This window comes from Phocoena sinus, chromosome 2 (genome assembly GCF_008692025.1).
Source record: "Phocoena sinus isolate mPhoSin1 chromosome 2, mPhoSin1.pri, whole genome shotgun sequence".
In the NCBI taxonomy this organism is placed as follows: domain Eukaryota; kingdom Metazoa; phylum Chordata; class Mammalia; order Artiodactyla; family Phocoenidae; genus Phocoena; species Phocoena sinus.
Genome location: NC_045764.1, coordinates 137,150,325 through 137,172,726, shown reverse-complemented (window position 1 = coordinate 137,172,726; position 22,402 = coordinate 137,150,325). Strand labels below are relative to the sequence as shown.

Below are 22,402 nucleotides of genomic sequence, written 5' to 3'. Positions count from 1 at the left end.
TGTTGTGGAGCACGGGCTGTAGGCGCACAGGCTTCAGTAGTTGTGGCACGTGGGCTCAGTAGTTGTGGCTCATGGGCTCTAGAGCACAAGCTCAGTAGTTGTGGCACACGGGCTTAGTTGCTCTGCGGCATGTGGGATCTTCCCGGACCAGGGCTTGAACCCGTGTCCCCTGCATTGGCAGGCAGATTCTTAACCACTGCGCCACCAGGGAAGTTGTAAAATGTTTATTTTTAAGCTTTCATTACTGAGATATAATTCACATATAAAATTGATTGTTTTAAAGTGTACGATTCAGTGGTTTTTAGTATGTTCACAAGATAGTGTAACCATCATCACTGTAATTTCAGAACATTTTCATCATCCCCAAACATTTTTAAACATTATCAAAATGCAGTTATTATAACAGTGTGGTACAATAAAAGACAAATTGATCCATGGAGTATATCAAAATAAAAAAGCTTTTGTATGGTGAAAGACACTAAGAGTTAAAAGAGCGACAGAATTGTCACTTAGGGGATTGGTATCTGTAATGTATAATATACAAAGAAATACATAATAATTCTTAAAAATTAATTTAAAAAACTATAAAAATGGTCAGAGGATAAGTCAGCTTACATAAAAGGAAAGACTAAGGGTCACTAAACATAACAAGATGCCTGACCTCAGGAGAACAGGGAAATGCAAATTAAACCAATGAGATACCTGGTTTCACCTGTCAGATTTGCACACATTAAAACATTTGATAATGTCTAGTGAAGTCAACTCCAGTGGGAGTATAATTTGGGACAACTGCTTTAGAGGACTGGTTCACAGTACTCATTAAAAATAAAAACGCACATACTCAGCAATTTCACTTCTTGGCACCTACTCTAAACAATTACTTGAAATACTTGTACAAATACTTGTACCAGGAAGAATATACAAACATGTATATTGTTTAAAACATACATCAAGGGCTTCCCTGGTGATGCAGTGGTTGAGAGTCTGCCTGCCGATGCAGGGGACACGGGTTTGTGCCCTGGTCCGGGAAGATCCCACATGTCGCGGAGCGGCTGGACCCGAGAGCCATGGCCGCTAAGCCTGCGTGTCCAGAGCCTTTGCTCCGCAACGGAAGAGGCCACAAGAGGCCCGCATACCGCAAAAAAAAAACTAAACAAAAAAACATACATCAAAACTGTAACAACACTTGTTCTTTAAGGGCCAAGTGTTCTTTGAGGAACAAGGTCTTTTTCTTATGATCTAAAGGCACATAAGATGACAGAATTAAGACCAGTGGCTGTTATAACAAATATAAATGGATAAACTTTCCTATTAAAGGTATTTTAATTTCAGGTCAAATAAGAAAAATCAGTGACTCTTCAAAATGAGTGACTCAGGGAAAATGAAAGACTTGAAACAGACAATACAAACATTAGTAAAGTAGTGATTTAAATATTAGTATTAGTGCTTTGTGACCACCTAGAGGGGTGGGATAGGGAGGGTGGGAGGGCAGGAGATGCAGGAGGGAAGAGATATAGGGATATATGTATATGTATTGCTGATTCACTTTGTTATAAAGCAGAAGCTAACACACCATTGTAAAGCAATTATACTCCAATAAAGATGTTAAAAAAAAAAAGATGTGGTATGTATATACAATGGAATATTACTCAGCCATAAAAAGAAACAAAATTGAGTTATTTGTAGTGAGGTGGATGGACCTCGAGTCTGTCATACAGAGTGAAGTAAGTCAGAAAGAGAAGAACAGATACCGTATGCTAACACATATATATGGAATCTAAAAAAGAAGAAAATGGTCATGAAGAACCTAGGAGCAGAATAGGAATAAAGACGTAGACCTACTAGAGAATAGACTTGAGGACACGGGGAGGGGGATGGGTAAGCTGGGACAAAGTGAGAGAGTGGCATGGACATATATACACTACCAAAAGTAAAACCCATAGCTAGTGGGAAGCAGCCACATAGCACAGGGAGATCAGCTCGGTGCTTTGTGACCACCTAGAGGGGTGGGATAGGGAGGGTGGGAGGGCAGGAGATGCAGGAGGGAAGAGATATGGGGATATATGTATATGTATTGCTGATTCACTTTGTTATAAAGCAGAAACTAACACACCATTGTAAAGCAATTATACTCCAATAAAGATGTTAAAATAAAATAATATTAGTATTAAATAAAATTAAAGTTAAAAATGAAATACCAACTTTGTCATACATATCATACATATTTTAAAAAGAAAGTTTCAGGCTTTAATCTTTTAACCTACTGTTTTCCTTTCCTATAGTCAATTTGTGAGATTATAGGGGATGGAGAGACACAGACATCAGGTTATTAGTTGAGAAAATGGTAAGATTCACTTGATTAATCATGAATAAGGAAGAAAAATTTTAAAGTTTACCTTAAATGAAGAAATACTATCAGGCATAGTTATTATACTTCTCAAAAACATCAAATTCCTTGAGAGTTAAACCTTTTTTGTTTCCCAGTGTTTGACTTAATGTTTTGTATGTAGTTGTTTCATTTAATTTAATGTTTTGTTTGTAGTTGTTGTTGATGTTGATAATAACAGTGAGGATGAGGAAGATGACAGTGTTCTTGGAGAGCCCTGAGTATCCATGGCAAGCAAAACATTTTATTGTTTTGTGTAGTCAATTCTTTTTTTTTTTTTTTTTTTTTTTTTTTCCGGTACGCGGGCCTCTCAGTGCTGTGGCCTCTCCCGCTGCGGAGCGCAGGCTCCGGACGCGCAGGCTCAGTGGCCATGGCTCACGGACCCAGCCGCTCCGCGGCATGTGGGATCTTCCCAGACCCCGGTCTGCGGGGCACGAACTCGTGTCCCCTGCATCGGCAGGCGGACTCCCAACCACTGCGCCACCAGGGAAGCCCTGTGTAGTCAATTCTAATGCTTAATTTCTTTTGTTCAGGTATTGAATGACTCTGCTGTGAATAACCATTCAAAGTGTTCACATGTTACGGCTTCTAAAAGTTCACAAAATTTTATGCAGTTCAGGTAACCTTTAAAAATAAGAAAATGCTTTAATTTCTGAAATAATTTATCAGCTCAGTAAATAATATAAAAATTTTGTTTATTGTATTTTAGATTGTTAACTCCACCAAAACAATCAGATTGCAATCAATGGTTGGAAAAGGGAGATACAGGTATTTGCTGTTTATATTTTTCCTAAGAAATGGGAGTAACAAGTTATATCAGGTTTTTATACTAGTCAAATAAATTATTTGTATTGATTGCATCTCTGGTTAACTGACCATGCATGCCTGGTTTTTAAATACATTTTTCTTAAATATAAACCAAATACATTTTATTGTAGAAAATTTGGAAAATGGAGAAAAATATAAAAGAAACAAAAATGTGACCACCCAGATAGAACTGACACTACATAATACTGTTGTATATTCTTATATTTTTTTTCTATGCATATCTGTGTTTTGTTCTTTTAGTTTATTCCTCCAAATTTGAAGCATACTATGTATATTATTTTGTATCCTTTTCTTTCCACTTGATGTACTGTTAAGGATATTTTTCCATGCCATTAAATAGATTTTATTTGTGATGACTTATAATAGGTCTTTGCATCGGTATGCTGTAATTTATTTAGCCATTCTCTCACAGTGAAAATTTTATTTCCAGGTTTTTTGCTCTTATAAATAACGCTACTATATTCTTTTATATAAATATTTTATTATCTTGGATTATTTTCTTTGAATAAAATCATAGAAAGGTCACAGAATATATATGTATGAGTTTATTATCCTAGAATCAACTAGCTATTGGAACTTTGATGCACCCTTGAGAGACAGAGACTCATTCTCTGTCTCTATGTATATATGTGTATGTATATGTATACATGTATGTATATATAAAATATATATCATAAAGACACATAGATATGTATATATATATATTTTTTGGTAGCCCAATAACGCATAGTAATTATTCATTAGGCTATATAAAAGTCTTTACCTCTTCTTGTCTATAGCATGTGGATTACTGACTTATTTTGAAATTTAAAAAATGGCTCATTCTGGCAGTGTAGTTTTCTGCAAATATATGCACATTCAGAATGATCATATAATATACTATGAGTCTATTCCTCTCACTCTCAATATAGGATTCAACCAAGACAATATGCTTATTTAATGCAGATGGATAGTCTTCCTGCTTTCTTCTGGAGAAAAGAATTATATCTTATCTGCCCAGGTGATATATTTCACCTGTTTATAATCCTCTATATATGCTAAGCTGACAGAGTGTTAGACAAGGGAGGAACAGATAATCTCTAGGAACAATATACCCCCTAATACAGATATATGGGGAAATGCATGTATCTGGCATAGTCCTAGTTGCCATTGAGCATGTATGGTGAGGCTTCACACGCAACAAGGCATATAATTATCTTCCAAGAAGAAAAGACTCTTCAACAATCTCCAACCCTATCTTTTGAAGAAGTTAATATGTTGTGAAAATAGTAGTGTGACTGAACTCAAGAGACAAAACTATAAAGCATTCAGATGACCAAATAGGGAAACATTTATTCAAGATAGGAAAGAATTTGTTAAAAAGAATTAAAAAGCCCAATCATAAAAGAAAAATTGATAAATTTGGCTATATTAAAATTAAGAATTTCTATTCATCAAAAGACACTATGAAAAGAATGGGAGGCAAGAGAATATATTTCCAATACATAAAACTGTCAAAGGACTAGTTTCCAAAAATGTATTAAAAACTTCTACAAACCAAGAATAAAAATATGGACAACCCAGTAAGAAATATGTGCAAAATAAATGAATAGGCACTTCAAATAGAGAAACTTTTGTGGCAGATAAACTTGAAAAGATGTTCAACAAATCAGGAAACAAAAATAAACCCACAATGAGATATTATACACCCATCAGATGAGCAAAATTCGGAAAGTCTGACAATACTAGATGTTGATGAGAATGTAGGACAGTTAGAACTCTCATAACTATTGGTAGGGACTGTCATTTATAAATGAAATATATTGTCATATAACTAAATTATAATTGGAACTAGTAATTTTGTCTGGTGAAATCGAATGATTTCCTAGGATAGCTCAGGATGGCTAGCTGCCACAACAAAAATTGGTGAATAGTTTCAAAACTAAAGTTTGGAAAATAGTTTAACATCTGGTAAAATGAAAGATACACTACCCTATATTTTGTAATTCCACTCCTAGGTATATACCTAGAGAAATACAAGTACATATATACAAGTATATATATAGAAGAATGTTAACAACATTGTTTGTAATAGCCTCAAAGCAGAAGCACCCCAAATGTCCATTTGCAATAGAATGGATAGATAGATATATTGTGTTTGTACAATGGAATACATCTGTAAAAGGAAGCAAACTATGTCTATATGCAACAATACATAATGAATCTCATAAGTGTATACTAAACAAAAAATCATGACAAATGTATTATTTCATCATATAACATTTTAAAACAGGAAAAAAAACTATATTGCTCAGGTGATAAAACTGTATAAAGCAAATCAGGGTATTGATTATTACAGAAGTCAGGTTAGTGTTTACCGATGAGGAGGAAGATATGTGGAATATGGGGCCTTATGGAGAACTCATAGTGTTCTATTTCTTTACCTAGGTGGTGCTTACATGGGGTGTTCTCTTTATAATTTCGTTCGTTAAACTGTTCATATAGGTTTTATTCTCTTTATGTATTGGGTTGAACTATCTAAAATCTCCATTTTTAAAAAAAATTTTATTTATTTATTTTATTTTTGGCTGTGTTGGGTCTTCGTTTCTGTGCGAGGGCTTTCTCTAGTTGTGGCGAGCGGGGGCCACTCTTCATCGCGGTGCACGGGCCTCTCACTGTCGCGGCCTCTCTTGTTGCGGAGCACAAGCTCCAGGTGCACAGGCTCAGTAGTTGTGGCTCACGGGCCTAGTTGCTCCGCAGCATGTGGGACCTTCCCAGACCAGGGCTCGAACCCGTGTCCCCTGCATTGGCAGGCAGAGCCTCAACCACTGCGCCACCAGGGAAGCCCTAAAATTTCCATTTTTATAGACCCAGAATAGTTAAATATTGGCAATTTCATATGGTTTGGCTAATATGTTTTATTTACAATTAAATTACAAACAGAAAATATATTTTGTTCTCATATAACAAACAGATGCTGAGTGTGGAGATAAAGAGACGGTAAAACAATTGAGAGAATCAAAATGTACTTCACAAGTAAGTCAAATGTTTGGTTTCTAATTTCTAAGCAAAATATTACAATTTAAAGTATTCTGTTTCCATTTTAATTTCAATTTGGTATAATGAAGATTATTTATGTGAGGTCTAGATCTTATTAGTTTGGTAATCAAGTTGCTGTGATGTTACAGATTCTATCCCTTGGAGGAGTTATAGATTTAAAAATGAAGCCACAAAAAGTTTACATGAAAATTTACACAAAAAATTGTCATTAATAATTGACTATAGGGCTTCCCTGGTGGCGCAGTGGTTGAGAGTCCGCCTGCCGATGCAGGGGACGCGGGTTCGTGCCCCGGTCTGGGAGGATCCCACGTGCCGCGGAGCGGCTGGGCCCGCGAGCCATGGCCGCTGGGCCTGCGCGTCCGGAGCCTGTCCTCCGCAACGGGAGGGGCCACGACAGTGAGAGGCCCGCGTAACGCATAAAAAAAAAAAAAAAAAAAAAAAAAAAAAAAAAAAAAAAAAAATAATTGACTATATATAATTGCTACCACAACAACTGAATCATAACTGAAGAAAACAATTTTGTTTGGTAAGATTGAATTATTTGCCCAGGCTGCCACAAAAGTATCTTCAAAATATTTTTTAATAGTGGAAAGCTTTAGTGATGATAGGTGTAGGCAATGTACCGTAGCTACTAAGGGATAAGACAGGAAAAACAAGAGTAGTATTCTGCTGTAAAGAAATACAGGTAAAAAGCACATTTTCATTTTTTTGCTGGAGGGACCCAAACTGTTTCCGTAATGGGATTTGGTAACAAAACATTTGAGAAATCATATTCCTAAGCCTACAAAATGATATAAAGGAAAATTAGTATTCAAGTTCTCAATCTTTGCAGGGAAAGTAGTATAATGAATTTATTAGGGCAAAAAACATAAGAAGTGAGAGCAAGATTGCTCTTTTCTTTCAAGGGGATATCGTATACAAATCTTGACCCAGAGCATGATGTGGAAATTTTAAAAGAAAAATCATTCCTAACCATTTTTCTTCATCAGTCTGATGAAGAAAAATCACTTTCACCAATTATTCTTATTTTACTTATTTTGTCTATGAAATGATAACATCGTATGTTAATAGGATGTTTTTAACCTCATATTTTTACATATATGAGTTTATTAATGCAATAACATTCATTTTTATAGTTTTCTGTTACTTTGAATTTGCAGGTTACATATGCTGAACATTTGGGGAAGCCAATAGAAAGTAATAGTGATGAAGTAGAAGAAAGGGCTGAGATTTTTCCACGAACTCCTGAAATTCCTTTATTTTTAAGGACTCCTGAAGCTGTGAGAACACCTGACTCTGTGGAGAAATTACCTAAAACCCTCTCATTTGAAATGTAAGATTTTAATTAGTAATTATAATGAAAGAATCTACATATTGAGTTATGTAAGTAATTGATAGGAATAGTAAAATGCCTAATACCTGTAACTTTTAAAAGTTTTTATTATGGAATATTTCAAATATACAAAGGAGAGAGAGAGAGTAAGTATAATGAACTCTCATGTAACTATCACTCTGTTGGAACAGTTATAAACATTCTGCCATCTCGTTTCATAGATCCTCTTCCCCATTTTCCCTGAAACATTTAGCTGAAGGTGGACTAGATCATGAGTACTTATCAAGTTCAATAGTATAAGATTTAAGATTTTCAGAAGAATAAAAAATGTATGGAAAAATTTTAACTGTCAAGCTAAAAAGTTACTATCACATTTGGTAGGTTGTGTACATCATTGAATAATGTTCCAGCAGTCATTTTTCCTTAATGTTATAGTGTCTAAAACAAGAGTTACCATTCTTTTAAGTGACCTTAGTAGGCATAAATATCTGTAACATCATTATTTAACTTTGGAAAATACAGATTTGTAGTTTACAGCCAAGAAAATAGTGCTGCATTCAAGCTCTCTGTTTAGTTCAATCTTTTCTTAAATCTGAACCCTGAGATTCTTCTAAAATATATGTCAAACAGATTTCACTTCATCAGGAATCTCTCACCTGTGTTCTACTCTGTTTTTTAAGTTGCTACTAAGATTTTTATATATGAATGTCATGCTGTTGACTCAAACACAGCATGTTCAAAGTGGAACTCATCATCAAATCTGAGAACTGTAAAAGTATGTGTCAGTCGTATACTAAAACCTCTCTTTATGGATGAGAAAATCAATCTGTAAAGTGACTCATTAATGGTCATGGAGAGAGTTATAGAAGTATCTTCAGACTTCTATTATTTAACACGCACTTAATAACACTATGTGTAAGCATTTAATAAATATTGCTCCTTTCATATTCACAACGGCTTTATGAGATGTAAGTACATTATTATCCTTATTTTATAGATGAGGAAATAAAATCACAGGTGATACAACTCATTGGTGACAGAGTTGAGATTTAAACCTAGGCAGTTCTGCCTCCAGAATTCATGTTTTAACCACGTGTTATATACTGTCTTGTCTAATTATTTTTCCCAAATCATTTTATAACTTAACTCCCTTATGAAGCAATCTGTCATGGCTGGCTTCTCATTAAGACTAAAATTTTGTGACTGCTTTCAAGATCTTGGGGACAATATAGCATCAGGCTTAAGAGCTTAGACTTTGAATCTTTGTTGCTACATTCAAATCCCAACTCTGGCACTTACATTCTTTTGAGCAAATCATTTAATCTTCCTAAGCTTCAAAATCCTCTTCTCTGAAATGGAGGTGACAATAATGGTAGCTATCTCATAGGGTTATTGTGAGGAATAAGTAAATTAATGATAATGAAAATACATAGAATAGAGCCTGACAGTATACTCTTAGTAGGAATTCTTTATTATCATTTCATAATTGATTATTCTACTTCAGTTAGTATTATTCTCCACCCAAAACCATAGGTTTTTTTCTCCATAGGTTTGTCACTTCAATAACTACTTCCTCCCTTTTCCTGCTATGCTAATTCTTACCTCTATGCCATTTATGGTGCTTACCAGTCTGCAATATTTAATAATATGTATTTAACATTTTGATGATTTCTTATTTCTCTGTATCAGAAATAGAAACACAGCTACTGAATGTCAAACACAAAAGGAATCCCCTGGATTTTCTTTTCTTATGAGTTATACTTCTAGATCTCCTGGATTGAATTTATTTGATTCTTCTGTATTTGATTCAGAAATCTCATCACATCAGGTAATATGAGAAGCTAAAGTTTTATTTCTAAAAAAATTGTACACTGAAACCTCAAAAAGTTTAATTCTTTAATACTAAACTTCCTTGGAGCACAGTACAAAACAGAGGCAATTTATTTTATTTAAAAAAATTTTTTATTGACGTATAGTTGATTCACAATGTTGTGTTCATTTCTGCTGTACAGCAAAGTGAGTCAGTTATATATATATTTTTATATATATATATATATATATATATATTCTTTTTCATATTCTTTTCCATTATGGTTCGCCACAGGATATTGAATGTAGTTCCCTGTGCTGGACAGTCAGAACTTGTTGTTTATCCATCCTATATACAAAGTCTGCCTTTGCTAATCCTAGACTCCCAATCCTTCCCTCCCCTCCTGCCTCCTTGGCAACCACAAGTCCGTTCTCTATATCTGTGAGTCTGTTTTTGTTTTTAGGTATGTTGACTTGTGTCATAGTTTAGATTCCACATGTAAGTGATATCATATGGTATTTATATTCCTCTTTCTGACTTACTTCGCTTAGTATGATAATTTCTAGGTTCATCCATGTTGCTGCAACATGGCATCATTTCATTCTTTTTAATGACTGAGTAGTATTCCATTATATATATATATATATATATATATATATATATATATATATGCCGCATCTTCTTTATCCATTCATCTGTCGATAGACATTTAGGTTGTTTCCACGTCTTGGCTATTATAAGTAGTGCTGCTGTGAACACAGGGGTGTATGTATTTTTTAGAATTATAATTTTGTCTGGATATATGTCCAGGACTGGGATTGCTGGATCGTATGACAACTCTATTTTTAGTTTTTTGAGGAACCTCCATACTGTTTTCCATTGTGGCTGCACCAATTTACATTCCCACCAACAGTGTAGGAGGGTTCCCTTTTCTCCACAGCCTCTCCAGCATTTGTAATTTGTCAACTTTTAAATTATGGCCACTCTGACTGGTGTGAGGTGGTATCTCATTGTACTTTTGATTTGCATTTCTCTAATGATTAGCGATATTAAGCATCTTTTCGTGTGCCTATTGGCCATCTGTATGTCTTCTTTGGAGAAATGTCTGTTTAATTCTTCTGCCCATTTTTTGATTGGCTTGTTTGTTTTGTTGTTGTTGTTGAGTTGTATGAGCTGTTTGTATGTTTTGGAAATTAAGCCCTGTTGGTCACATCATTTGCAAATATTTTCTCCCAATCTGTAGGTTGTCTTTTCGTTTTGTTTAAGGTTTCTTTTGCTGTGCAAAAGCTTGTAAGTTTGATTAGGTTCTATTTGTTTATTTTTGCTTTTATTTCTATTACATTGGGAGGCTGACCTAAGAAAACATTGGTATGATTTATGTCAGAGAATGTTTTGCCTATGTTCTCTTCTAGGAGTTTTATGGTGTTTTGTTTTATATTTAAGTCTTTAAGCCATTTTGAGTTTATTTTTGTGTATGGCATGAAGGTGTGTTCTAACTTCGTTGATTTACATGTAGCTCTCCAACTTTCCCAATACCACTTGCAGAGGCAATTTTTAAAAGATTCTGAGTATTGATAGAATAACAACGTTCCCCCATTATCTTTATGTTTTCAACCTCAGGTGGCTCAAATTGACATCAGTTCATAAAACAGAATCTCAGGATAGCAATGATTTAAATTGCAGTTAAAGGCAGTTTAAAAATTAATTTGGCTTTGTAATTCTAATCAAACTTCATATATTCTCAGTGTGAAAAAATTTTCAGGTAGGTAGTTGGTCTTTTCAACTACATGTGTATGTAGAAACAAAAATTGACAGGATTAAAGGGAGAAATAGACAAAAACACAAACTTAGTTGGAGGTTTTTAATACTCCTTTCTCAGCAATTGGTAGAATTAGGCAACACAATCAAGAAAGATCTCATATAAAATCTGAACAACCCATCGACCCCCTTGACCTAACAGACATTTATAGAATACCACATCTCACAACTGCAGCATATTTATTCTTTTCAAGCACTGATGGTACATTCACCAAGATAGACCATATTCTGGGCCATTAAATGGCTCCTAATAAATTTAAAAGGATAGAAATTATACGGAGTATGTTATCTGATCATAATGGAATTAAATTAGAAATCAATAAGATAGTAGGAAAGTCCTAAATATTTAGGCCATGGATCAAAGAAGAAATTAGAAAAGATTTTGAAATGAATGGTTATGAAAATTCAGCATATCAGAAACTGTAGGTTGCTGCCAAAACGAGAGCAAAATAACTTTAAATAATTTAATTAACCATTTAAATAATTAAATTAATAGAAAAGAAGAAAGGTCTGTAAGCGGTGACCTAAAGTTCCACCTTGAAAAGCTAAAAAAAAGAAGAAAGTAGACCCAAAGTAAGTAGAATGAAAAACTACGAAGGATAAGAAGTCAATGAAATAGAAAACAAACAATAGAGAAAATTAGCAAAGCCAGAGTTGGTTGTTTGAAAAAAATTGACAAAATTTATAAACTTACTAGATTGACAAATAAAAAGATAAGATTTACCTATATTAGGAATGAAGGAGAGGATATTATTATGGCTCCTACTGATTTTAATAATAAGAGAATAGTATGAAATAGAAGACTGATAAGGGGGAACTTCACTTTTACATATTAAAATATCCTATAAGCGTAGAGCAATCAAAATAGTGTGGTAAAGGTACAAGGATTGATTGATTGATCAATGGCATGGGAAATGTCTTGAAATAAAAGAATTTAGAATGCAATATAGATAGGACCACAAATTAGTGGGGATAAATTAAGCATTTGTCTTACACTGTACACCAATAGATATTATAGATGCATTACATTTTAAAATGTTAACCATAAAATATTTCAGAAGAAATATAGGTGAATATTTACCAGATCTTAAGAGAAGGAAGTATCCTCTAAGCATAAAAACAGTGGAAGAAGAGCCAAAAGAAAATAAAGAGGGTTTTGGTTTGGTTACATACAAAATTTTATATGTTAAAAAAATTTAAAGGCAAAATGATAATGTGTTATAAAATATTTGCAATAATATCACAAACAGTTAAGGTCTTTATTATATAAAGAGCTTATATGTACCAGCAAGAAAATTACTGCCTCAATAGAGTTATGGACAGAGTCTATTTGGTGAATAGATAATTCACCGAAAAAGAAATTCAAGTGCCTTATAAAATCTCTGGGAAAATCAGCTTTCCTTATTAATTGTCAAAGAAGTATAAATCTGTGCATAATAGTATATATTCAAGTGTGATTTATATTAGAAAAAAATAGAAACAACCTAAATGTTTTAAACAAAAGCATGATTGAAACTATATTGTATGTCCATATTAGAGGAATAATAAAATGCCATAAAATAAGGTTTTGGAAGAATAGTTATGTGGAAAAATGCTCATAATGCAATCTTAAGAGGAAAAAAAAGAGGACAGAAAACTATGTTTCTTGATCCCATTTTTTGAAAACCCTGTTTTACAGAGAAAATGGACTCTTTTGGCAGCAAAACTTTATTTGAACTGACATGAAGCTGTAATACTTTGTATTATTTTTATAGTCAGGAAAGCAGTAACAACAACCTGATTTGTAAAAGGCCTTCAGAATAAAACAAAGTTAATTAGAATTTTAGGTTATATTAATATTCCAAAGTAGGAAGTATCCTTGGTATAATATATATATATATATAGCCTATTAATATTTTATCTATTGCCAGAGTCAAATCAATAAACCTTATTTTAATATAAGTCAATGATAGTTTTGAAGATAGATCTCTTTTTAATTACAATAATGCACTATAAAGAATGTTGCAATTTTGTCTACTCTAATTATGCTTATTAGACGAACTAGGCTTTAGAGTCTAATATAAATGCTATGCCTACTGTTCTACTGATTTCATGAGTAATATTTAATGGAAATTTTTTTTCAGTTTCATGAACATTATTCTGCAGAAAATTTAAATCTTCTCTCATCACAACAAGAAATTGGTAAGTGATTTGAAGTTTGCTATATATAAAACCATGTTAACTTTCACCATTTGTGTTTAGTTTGTCTCTGATTTTCTTAGGCACTCAGTTTATTCTTTAAAAATATCCGTTACTTCTGCACCATTCACTAATTATTATTATTATTTTTTAGCAATTTAGCTTCTTCTCTCACTACTGTACCAAAACTTGCTTTTTCCAATATTACTAATGACTTACTAATTATCAAACATTATGAGTATTTTATTTTTATTATCATATTCGGTCACTTTGCAGCATTTGATATTGTTGACTATTCCCATCTCCCTTCTGGAGTTTTTGGATTTTGTCTTGTTTCGCTGGGGCTTACTTTTTATTGGACCTTCTTTCTTCATTTATCCGTTGATTAGTTCATTTATTCAACATATAAAAATAAATGTATTTATATATAGTATATTTTATATCAGGTACCGCTTCTGGCTCTGGTGATACAATAGTGGACAAGAATGCAAAATTCTCATAGGGTTTATGTTCTAGTGGGATAAACTGAAAATAGACAATGATTATATGTAAGGTAATGCACTAAAAAACAGTTGATATGGATTTGAATTGGCAGACAGACTCACTGTCACAATTTTTAGTCTTAGATTTACTTAACTTTATAGAAAGATACAGGATAGGAGATAACAGCATGTACAGCGTCTTTATCTTATTGAGAGGCCCACCAGCAACCCAAATAATAAGCTTTCTTTTGCTACCTCGTCTACATGGGATATGTAAAGCTGCTAGGACAAAAGGCATGATGCAGGTAAATCACCTTGACACACAAAAGCTGCAGCCTTGGTTTCCCACCTGAGAGCTAGGAAGGACTGTATACCAAGTCACAGGTCCTCTAATTCAGGTGTAGTCCCACCCAGTAGACTAGTCAAACACATCATTATACATTTACCTTAATTCTTATTTTCTAAGAAAACAGTGCTGTGAGGAGTCAGGCTCCAAGGTCATTCTTCCAGGTGGGCCTGGATCAGCACAGGCCTGATGTTAACTCTACTCACTTATGGGGTTAAATATTATGAAGAAAACTAAAGCAGAGTAAGGGAAATAGGGAGTATTTGGATTGGGAAGATAGTTGCTGTGTTCCAAGGGAATCAGAGAAGGCATCACTAAAAGGCAGCATTTGAGCAGAGACCTGAAGGAGGTGCAGGTACAAGCTACTGGGATAACTGTTCTAGGCAGAGGGTTCAAAGGCCTTGAGATGGGAGTGTGCTCAGCATGTTCATTGAACAGCAGCTTAATTGATATGATTGGAATCAAATAAGGAAGGAAAAACTGGTAAGAAATTAAATCAGAGGAGTTGGAGGGAGAGCAAACCATAGGGGACACTTAGACCATTTAAGGACTTTGGGGTGTTTTTTTTCTGTTTGAGATGGGAAGCTATTGGAGAGTTTTCAGCAAGGACTGAAATGATCTGACAGGTTTTAAAAGAATTGTTTGGCTCCTATACGGAGAACAGACCATATGGAAACATGGGGGAGATCAGGGAGATTGATCAGGGAGCTATTGAAATAGTACAGGTGAGAACTGATAATAGTGCAGATGATGTCAGTGGAAGTGGTGAGAAAGATCAGATTTTGGTTATTAAGTTTTCTGAAGGTAGAGTTGTAAGGATCTGCTTATGGACTGGATGTAAGAATTAAGAGAAAGAAGGATGATGCCAAGATTTTGACCTGAATAATTTTAAGAATGGAATTAACATCTGTTGAAATATAGAAGGCTGTAGAAGTTAATTTGAAATTGACAGGAGTTTAATTTTAGAAGTGTTATCACTGAAAAGCCTATATTAGATATCTGAGTGAAAGTAAGTAGGAAATTTTATATATGAACCTGGAATTCATTGGGGTGAGACATAAATTTTGGAATTGTCATAAATGGTTATTAAATGCCTCAAGACCAGAATGAATCCAGCAATTGTAGACATTCTTAAAATGCGACTATCTAAAATATTAAATCTATTTACATTCTCCCCTTTGACACTCTCATTTGACACTCATTCACTTCAGCATTTTCAAATATTATAATACATATCTTCCCTCCCTGACTTCTCCTAACTCTCTTAAACTCCTGGACCTTACTTTTCTTAGTCTCTCCCCACGTTTTACTGAGATAAAATTGTCATACACCACTGTATAAATTTAAGGTGTGTTACACAATGGTTTGAAGTACTTATATTGTGAAATGATTCCTGCAGTAAGTTTAGTTAGCATTTATCATCAAATATAGATACAATTAAAATTTTTTTTTCTTCTTTGTTATGAGAACTTTTAGGATTTAATCCCTTGACAATTTTCATATGTATAACACAGTAATGTTAACTATGGCATCATGTTTTACATTACATCCCTAGTACTTATTTGTCTTATAACTGGAAGTTTGTACCTTTTGACCACCTTCTCCCAATTTCCCCTCTCCATACCCTCACCTCTGGTAACCACAAATCTGATCTCTTTTTCTGGGAGTTTGGTTTCTTTCTTTTCTAATTTTTTAGTTTCTACTTATAAGTGAGATCATACAGGTCTGACTTATTTCACTTAGCATAATGCCCTCAAGGTCCATCCATGTGGTTGTAAATGACAGGATTTTCTCCTTTTTTATGGCTGAATAATATTTGTATATGCATGTATACATATTTAGATATCTCACAACTTCTTTATCCATTCATCCATCATTTCACACACAGGTTATTTCCATATCTTGGTTATTATAAATAATGCTGCTATGAACATAGGGGTGCAGATATCTTTTCAAGTTAGTGTTTCATTTCTTTTGGATATATTCCCAGAAGTGGAATTGCTGGATCATATAGTGGTTCTATTTTTAATTTTTTGAGGAACTTCCATACTGTTTTCCATAGTGGTTTTAGCAGTCTATAATCCCACCAGTAGTGCACAAGAGTTCCTTTTTCTTTTCTTTTTTTAAATTTTATTTATTTATTTATTTTTGGCTGTGTTGGGTCTTCGTTTCTGTGCGAGGGCTTTCTCTAGTTGCGGCAAGTGGGGGCCACTCTTTATTGCAGTGCGTGGGCCTCTCACTGTCGCGGCCTCTCTTGTTGCAGAGCACAAGCTCCAGACAAGCAGGCTCAGTAGTTGTGGCTCATGGGCGTAGTTGCTCTGCAACATGTGGGACCTTCCCAGAACAGGGCTTGAACCTGTGTCCCCCACACCTGCAGGCAGACTCTCAACCACTGCGCCACCAGGGAAGCCCAAGAGTTCCTTTTTCTGTACATCCTCTCCAACATTTTTTATTTCTTGTCTTTTTGATGATGGTCATTCTAACAGGTATGAGAAGATATCTCATTGTGTTTCTGTTGTTGTTTTTTTCTTTTTTCTTTTTGGCTGCACTAGGTCTTCGTTGATGCATGCAGGCTTTCTCTAGTTGTGGCAAGCGGGGGCTATTTGTTGTGGTGTGCGGGCTTCTCATTGCAGTGGTTTTTCTTGTTGTGGAACATGGGCTCTAGGTGCGTGGGCTTCAGTAGTTGTGGCCCATGGGTTCAGTAGTCGTGGTGCGCAGGCTCTAGAGTGCATGGGCTTCGGTAGTTGTGGTGCACAGGCTTAGTTGCCCCACAGCATGTGAGATCTTCCTGGACGAGGGATCAAACCCATGTCCCCTGCATTGACAGGCGGATTCTTAACCACTGGACCACCAGGGAAGTCCCTCATTGTGTTTTTAATTTGCATTTTCCTAGTGACTAGTGACGTTGAGCATCTTTTCATGTACCTGTTGGCCATTTGTATATCTTCTTTGGAAAAATGCCCATTCAGATTGTTTGCCTTTTTTTTTTTTTTTTTTTTTTTGCGGTATGCGAGCCTCTCACTGTTGTGGCCTCTCCTGTTGTGGAGCAACAGGCTCCGGACACGCAGCCTCAGCGGCCATGGCTCACGGGCCCAGCCGCTCCATGGCATGTGGGATCTTCCCGGACTGGGGCACGAACCCGTGTCCCCTGCATCGGCAGGCGGACTCTCAACCACTGCACCACCAGGGAAGCCCTGCCCATTTTTTAATTGAATTATTTGTTTGTTTGCTGTTGTGTTGTATAAGTTCTTTATATATTTTGGATGTTAACCCTTTATTGGATATATGGTTTACAAGTATATTTTCCCATTTTGTAAGTTGTCTTTTCACATTGTTGATTGTTTCTTTTGTTGTGCAGAAGCTTCTCAGTTTGATGCAATCCCATTTATTTTTCATTCTGTTGCTTGTGCTTTAGGTGTCATATCCAATATTGTTGCCAAGACTCATATCAAGGATCTTTTTTCCTATATTTTCTTCTAGGAGTTTCATGGTGTCAGGTCTTACATTTAAGTCTTTACTCTGTTTTGAGTTAATTTTTGTGAGCGATGTAAGGTAGTGGGTCTAGTTTCATTCTTTTACATATGAATATCCTATTTTCCCAGCACCATTTATTGAAGAGACTATCTTTTCTCCATTGAGTATTCTTGGCTCCCCTGTCAAATATCAGTTAATTGTGTGTGCTTGGGTTTATTTCTGGGCTCTCAGTTCTGGTCCATTGATCTATTTGTCTGTTTTTATATCAGTACCATTCTGTTTTGATTACTGTAGCTTGAAATCAGGAGTGTGATGCCTCCCTCCTTGTTCTTTCTCAGGATTGCTTTGGCTTTTCTTTTGTGGTTCCATATAAATTTTTGGATTTTTTTTCTACTTCTGTAAAAAATGTCATTAGAATCTTTGTAGAGATCATCCTGAATTCAATAGATGGCTTTTGGTAGTATTGGCATTTTAGCTATATTAATTCTTCCAATCTGTGAACATGGGATACCTTTCCATTTATTTCTGTCTTCAATTTTTTTCACCAGTGTCTTGTAGTTTTCAGAGTAGAGGTCTTTTACCTCTCTGGTTAAGTTTATTCCTAAGTATTTAATTGTTTTGGTGTAAATGGGATCATTTCCTTTATTCCTTTTTCAGATAATTTGTTAGTATACAGAAATGCTACTGATTTTTGGATGTTTATTATGTATCTTGCAACTTTACTGAATTTGTTGTTTAGATGTAACAAGTTTTTGGTGGAGTCTTTAGGATTTTCTACATATAAAATCATGCCATCTGCAAATAGAAATAATTTTACCTCGTACTATCCAATTTTGAGGCTTTTTATTTCTTTTTCTTGCCTGAATGCTCTGACATGGACTCTCAATACTACGTTTAATGGGAGTGGACACTCTTATCTTGCTCCTGATCTTAGAGGAAAAGCTTTCAATCTTTTATTATTGTGTATGATGTTAGCTATGGGCTTATCGTATATAGCCTTTATTATGCTTATTATGTTGAGGTAAGTTTCTTCTATACGTAATTTTTTAAGAGTTTTATCATGAACGAGTTGAATTTGTCAAATGCTGTCTCTGCAACTATTGAGATGATCATATGATTTTTTTCTTTCATTCTATTAATGTGATGTATCATGTTGATTGATTTGCATATATCAAACCATCCTTGCATCCCAGGTATAAATCCCACTTGAGCATGATGAATGATCCTTTTAACATGCTGCTTAATTCAGTTTGCAAGTATTTTAGTGAGAATTTTTGTATCTATATTCATCAGAGATATTGATCTGTAGTTTTCTTTCTGGTAGTGTCCTTTTCTGGCTTTGGTACGAAGGTAATGCTGGCCTCATAAAATGAGTTTGGAAATGTTCCCTCTTTGATTTCTTTGAAGAGCTTGAGAAAGATTGACAATTAATTCTTCTTTAAATGTTTGGTAAAATTCACCAGTGAAGTCGTCTGGTAGGACCTTATTTATAATTGTATAATTGATATCTCTTTATATCTAAGGCATCTGTTGACATTAAAAACTCAGTATATCTGAAATCAAACTTGTTCTCTTTCTGATATACCTAATGGTCTCTCCATTACTCTAGTTGCCAAGACTCAACATCAGGGTTAATTTTAACTTCTTTCTGTGCCTGTGACTACATTCAGCTAGTCATCAAGTTTTATCAGTTCTCTCTCTGAAATATTTATTTTCTTTTCTATTTTCATTATATGGAAATCATTATATTTCAAAGTCTTATTACCATTCACCTGGGCTATTGCAGTGACATTGTGATTGGTCTTTTCATCCTTTTAGCTTACTTATAGATCATACCCCAATTACTCTCCTTATGCATAATGTTGGCCATCTCATTGCCCTGGTTAAATACCTTTAGTGGCTCCCCTGGAGTAGCAAATTATGCTCCCAGTTTTCTAACCTAGCTCCTAAACCTTTTCTCCTATAAAAATAATCTGTGCTTTGGCCATACTGAACAACTCACTGCATCCCAAATCTGCCCACACTTTCTTACCCATTTTTTCTTCCTGAAATCCTCAACTTCTATCACTTTCTAACCATCTTTTCAAGACCAAGTTCTCTTCCACAGAACCTTTTATTTTTCCCCTTTGACATTCCATTCCAAAAAGGTCTCTCCCTAAAAGGGCCTAGATGAAGACTATTCCCCAAGCTGTAAAACTTGGGGCTCTGGTTGCCTAACAGAAAGTAAAGAGGATATTATCTGAAGACTAAGTAACTGAGTCTATGAAAACTTCCCAGATCAACAACAGACAGACTGCAATTGGAATTGACTTTCCATTAGTCATTTTTAAAACATGGTAAAAGTAAAGTAGCCATATTTAATTAGGTTATTTCTAGGTATATGACTTCTGTACATACTATCACAAATTATAAATTTTTAAGATATTTTTCTGAATTTTTAGTCGTTATCATAGAAATAAAATTTATTTTCTATTTTGAAAAAAAAGCTCTTTCACTTTTCTGAATGTCTTTTTTAAAATACTTTTTTGTATCTATACCATTATTATACTGTCATTATTTATGAATATATATATAATCTTTTCTAATCATAGGTTCTTTGAGGACAGGGACTCTTGTTTTGTTTACCTTTGAATTCTCCACAGCACCTAGACTACACAGTAATCTTGTACAGTAATCTATTATTTTATTTAAGGTGATCACAGGAGTTTTATGAAGACTTCATATGAACTTCTTTTCTGAAATTAAAATAATGTCAAATGCATTTTTCAAAGGGAGATTCAAGATTTTTAGTTCTTTCTGGATCTATAGCTATGTTATAGCTGTTTTCCTTTGTTTAAGTCTTATGGATATGTACTGAAGTGAGAAAGGGAGAGAGGAAGAACCCAAGGATCAGTCCATCCTGATCTGTCCATCCCTCCAGCCATCCATCTACCCACCCACCCTATTGCTGGTTGGCTCAGCTTTATTTAGGGTAAAATAACTGAGATATTTGAAAGTATATGAAATTTCAAAGTGGCACAAAGTAAATTGTTTTGCTTAACGTATTAATTGAATTGGTTCTCTGTGGAAAAAATATAGATGCTTTAAAAGACTTATTTCACTAAGTCTTTGGATTACCGTACATTTAAAATTGTTTAATAGTAATTAAAAATTCTAATTAAGATGTTGAAAATATATTTTTATAATTATAGTCTTAAATAATATAATGAATGAAAAACAATATTTTCCCTTAAAGGCAATTCTGGGAATCATTAACCAAGTAATTCTTTATGTAAAGTTGATTTCAAAAATTCCTTTTAAAACTATAAAATCCTTTTCACTGTTCTGTCAATTTCCTTGAACAATGCCATAAACAGTATATTGTAGTTATGCAATAAGTAATACTTGAATAAATTTGACTTATACAGTATGTCTCAAATCTAGCATTTCTTTCTCCATTCCCTTTTCTATGATTGTAGGTAATGCCAAGCTTTCATCATCTCTTTCCTGTTAGCCCCATTTCTAAACATTTTCCTGTTCCAGGCTTTCTACAAATTCTCTCCTGAGTAATCCTTATAAAGCAGTTCAAATCTTGTCATATCTCTGCTTGTAAACTTTTTTTTTTTTTTTGCGGTACGCGGGCCTCTCACTGTTGTGGCCTCTTCTGTCGCGGAGCACAGGCTCCGGACGCGCAGGCTCAGCGGCCATGGCTCACGGGCCCAGCCGCTCCATGGCATGTGGGATCTTCCCGGGCCAGGGCACGAACCCGTGTCCCCTGCATCGGCAGGTGGACTCTCAACCACTGCGCCGCCAGGGAAGCCCTTCTGCTTGTAAACTTTTAATGAGTTCATCTTATCTATCAAATAAAGTCCAGATCCTATAGCTGGAAATTCAGCAGTCTTTACAAGCTCATCTTTATTAATTCCATTTTAATAACTCTTTGTTATTTCTCAATGGTTCTGATAAGCTAAATTGACTTCTGTTACCCTTATATTTCCTATGTACACCTATTTCTGTTCCTTTGTGTTATTCTCTCCATTTGACATTTATTACTCCTCTTTCTACCTTATATACTAGTTCTTTATATACTTGAATTCAAATTACATGTAAGTGGGGTTTAAGTTTGGACCTGTTTAACCTTCCACAGTACAAAGGACAATGCTTTACACATAAGAGAAAAACAGTTAAATATGTGATTCAATGTTACCCTATTTACTGTGTGCAGTAAACTGTAATTTGGTAGATTATAACCAAATTAATCATATTATGTAACATGAATAGCATGATATTGTAATATTTATCTTCCTCAGGAAACTTATTTGGGAAACCAGAAGGAGAAGATACCTTTACTTTTTCTTTTCCATTGGACTCTTCAACTCATACATTGGGAGCTGGAAGAGATGATTTTAGTTTTGCGTTTCCATTTGAACAGGATCAAAACCCAACACCTTCTTCTGAAAAAGAGTTTTCATCCTCCTCACAAAATACCACACAATTTACTTTATTTTGAACTAGTTACTAATTTATTGAATTATTTTACTACTCTGTAATCATCTAGGGCAGAAATTTGCCTTATTACTTAAACTATAAAGACCACTTTCTTTTGTTGATTAAAAAAATGGTTACCATAGTAACATTATTTGATTATATTTATTTAAATATTGAAGGAAATTAAGACTGTGTCATCTACTTTTGTTTTTATTTGCAGCATTAACTATCATTTATTTTG

At 34.5% G+C, this 22,402-nt stretch overlaps 1 protein-coding gene across 1 annotated transcript in view; it reads left to right on the top strand.

Annotated features, from left to right (window-relative positions):
• The window catches only part of C2H14orf39 (chromosome 2 C14orf39 homolog), a 53,752-nt gene extending 31,569 nt beyond the window's left edge, over nucleotides 1–22,183 (top strand). The window contains exons 11-18 of the mRNA XM_032624242.1: nucleotides 2,920–3,005; nucleotides 3,096–3,154; nucleotides 6,168–6,229; nucleotides 7,414–7,586; nucleotides 8,986–8,991; nucleotides 9,276–9,414; nucleotides 13,338–13,395; nucleotides 21,984–22,183. Coding sequence (XP_032480133.1) covers nucleotides 2,920–3,005; nucleotides 3,096–3,154; nucleotides 6,168–6,229; nucleotides 7,414–7,586; nucleotides 8,986–8,991; nucleotides 9,276–9,414; nucleotides 13,338–13,395; nucleotides 21,984–22,183 — 783 coding nt within the window. The remainder of the gene's footprint in view (nucleotides 1–2,919; nucleotides 3,006–3,095; nucleotides 3,155–6,167; nucleotides 6,230–7,413; nucleotides 7,587–8,985; nucleotides 8,992–9,275; nucleotides 9,415–13,337; nucleotides 13,396–21,983) is intronic.
• The last annotated feature ends 219 nt before the right edge of the window (nucleotides 22,184–22,402 follow it).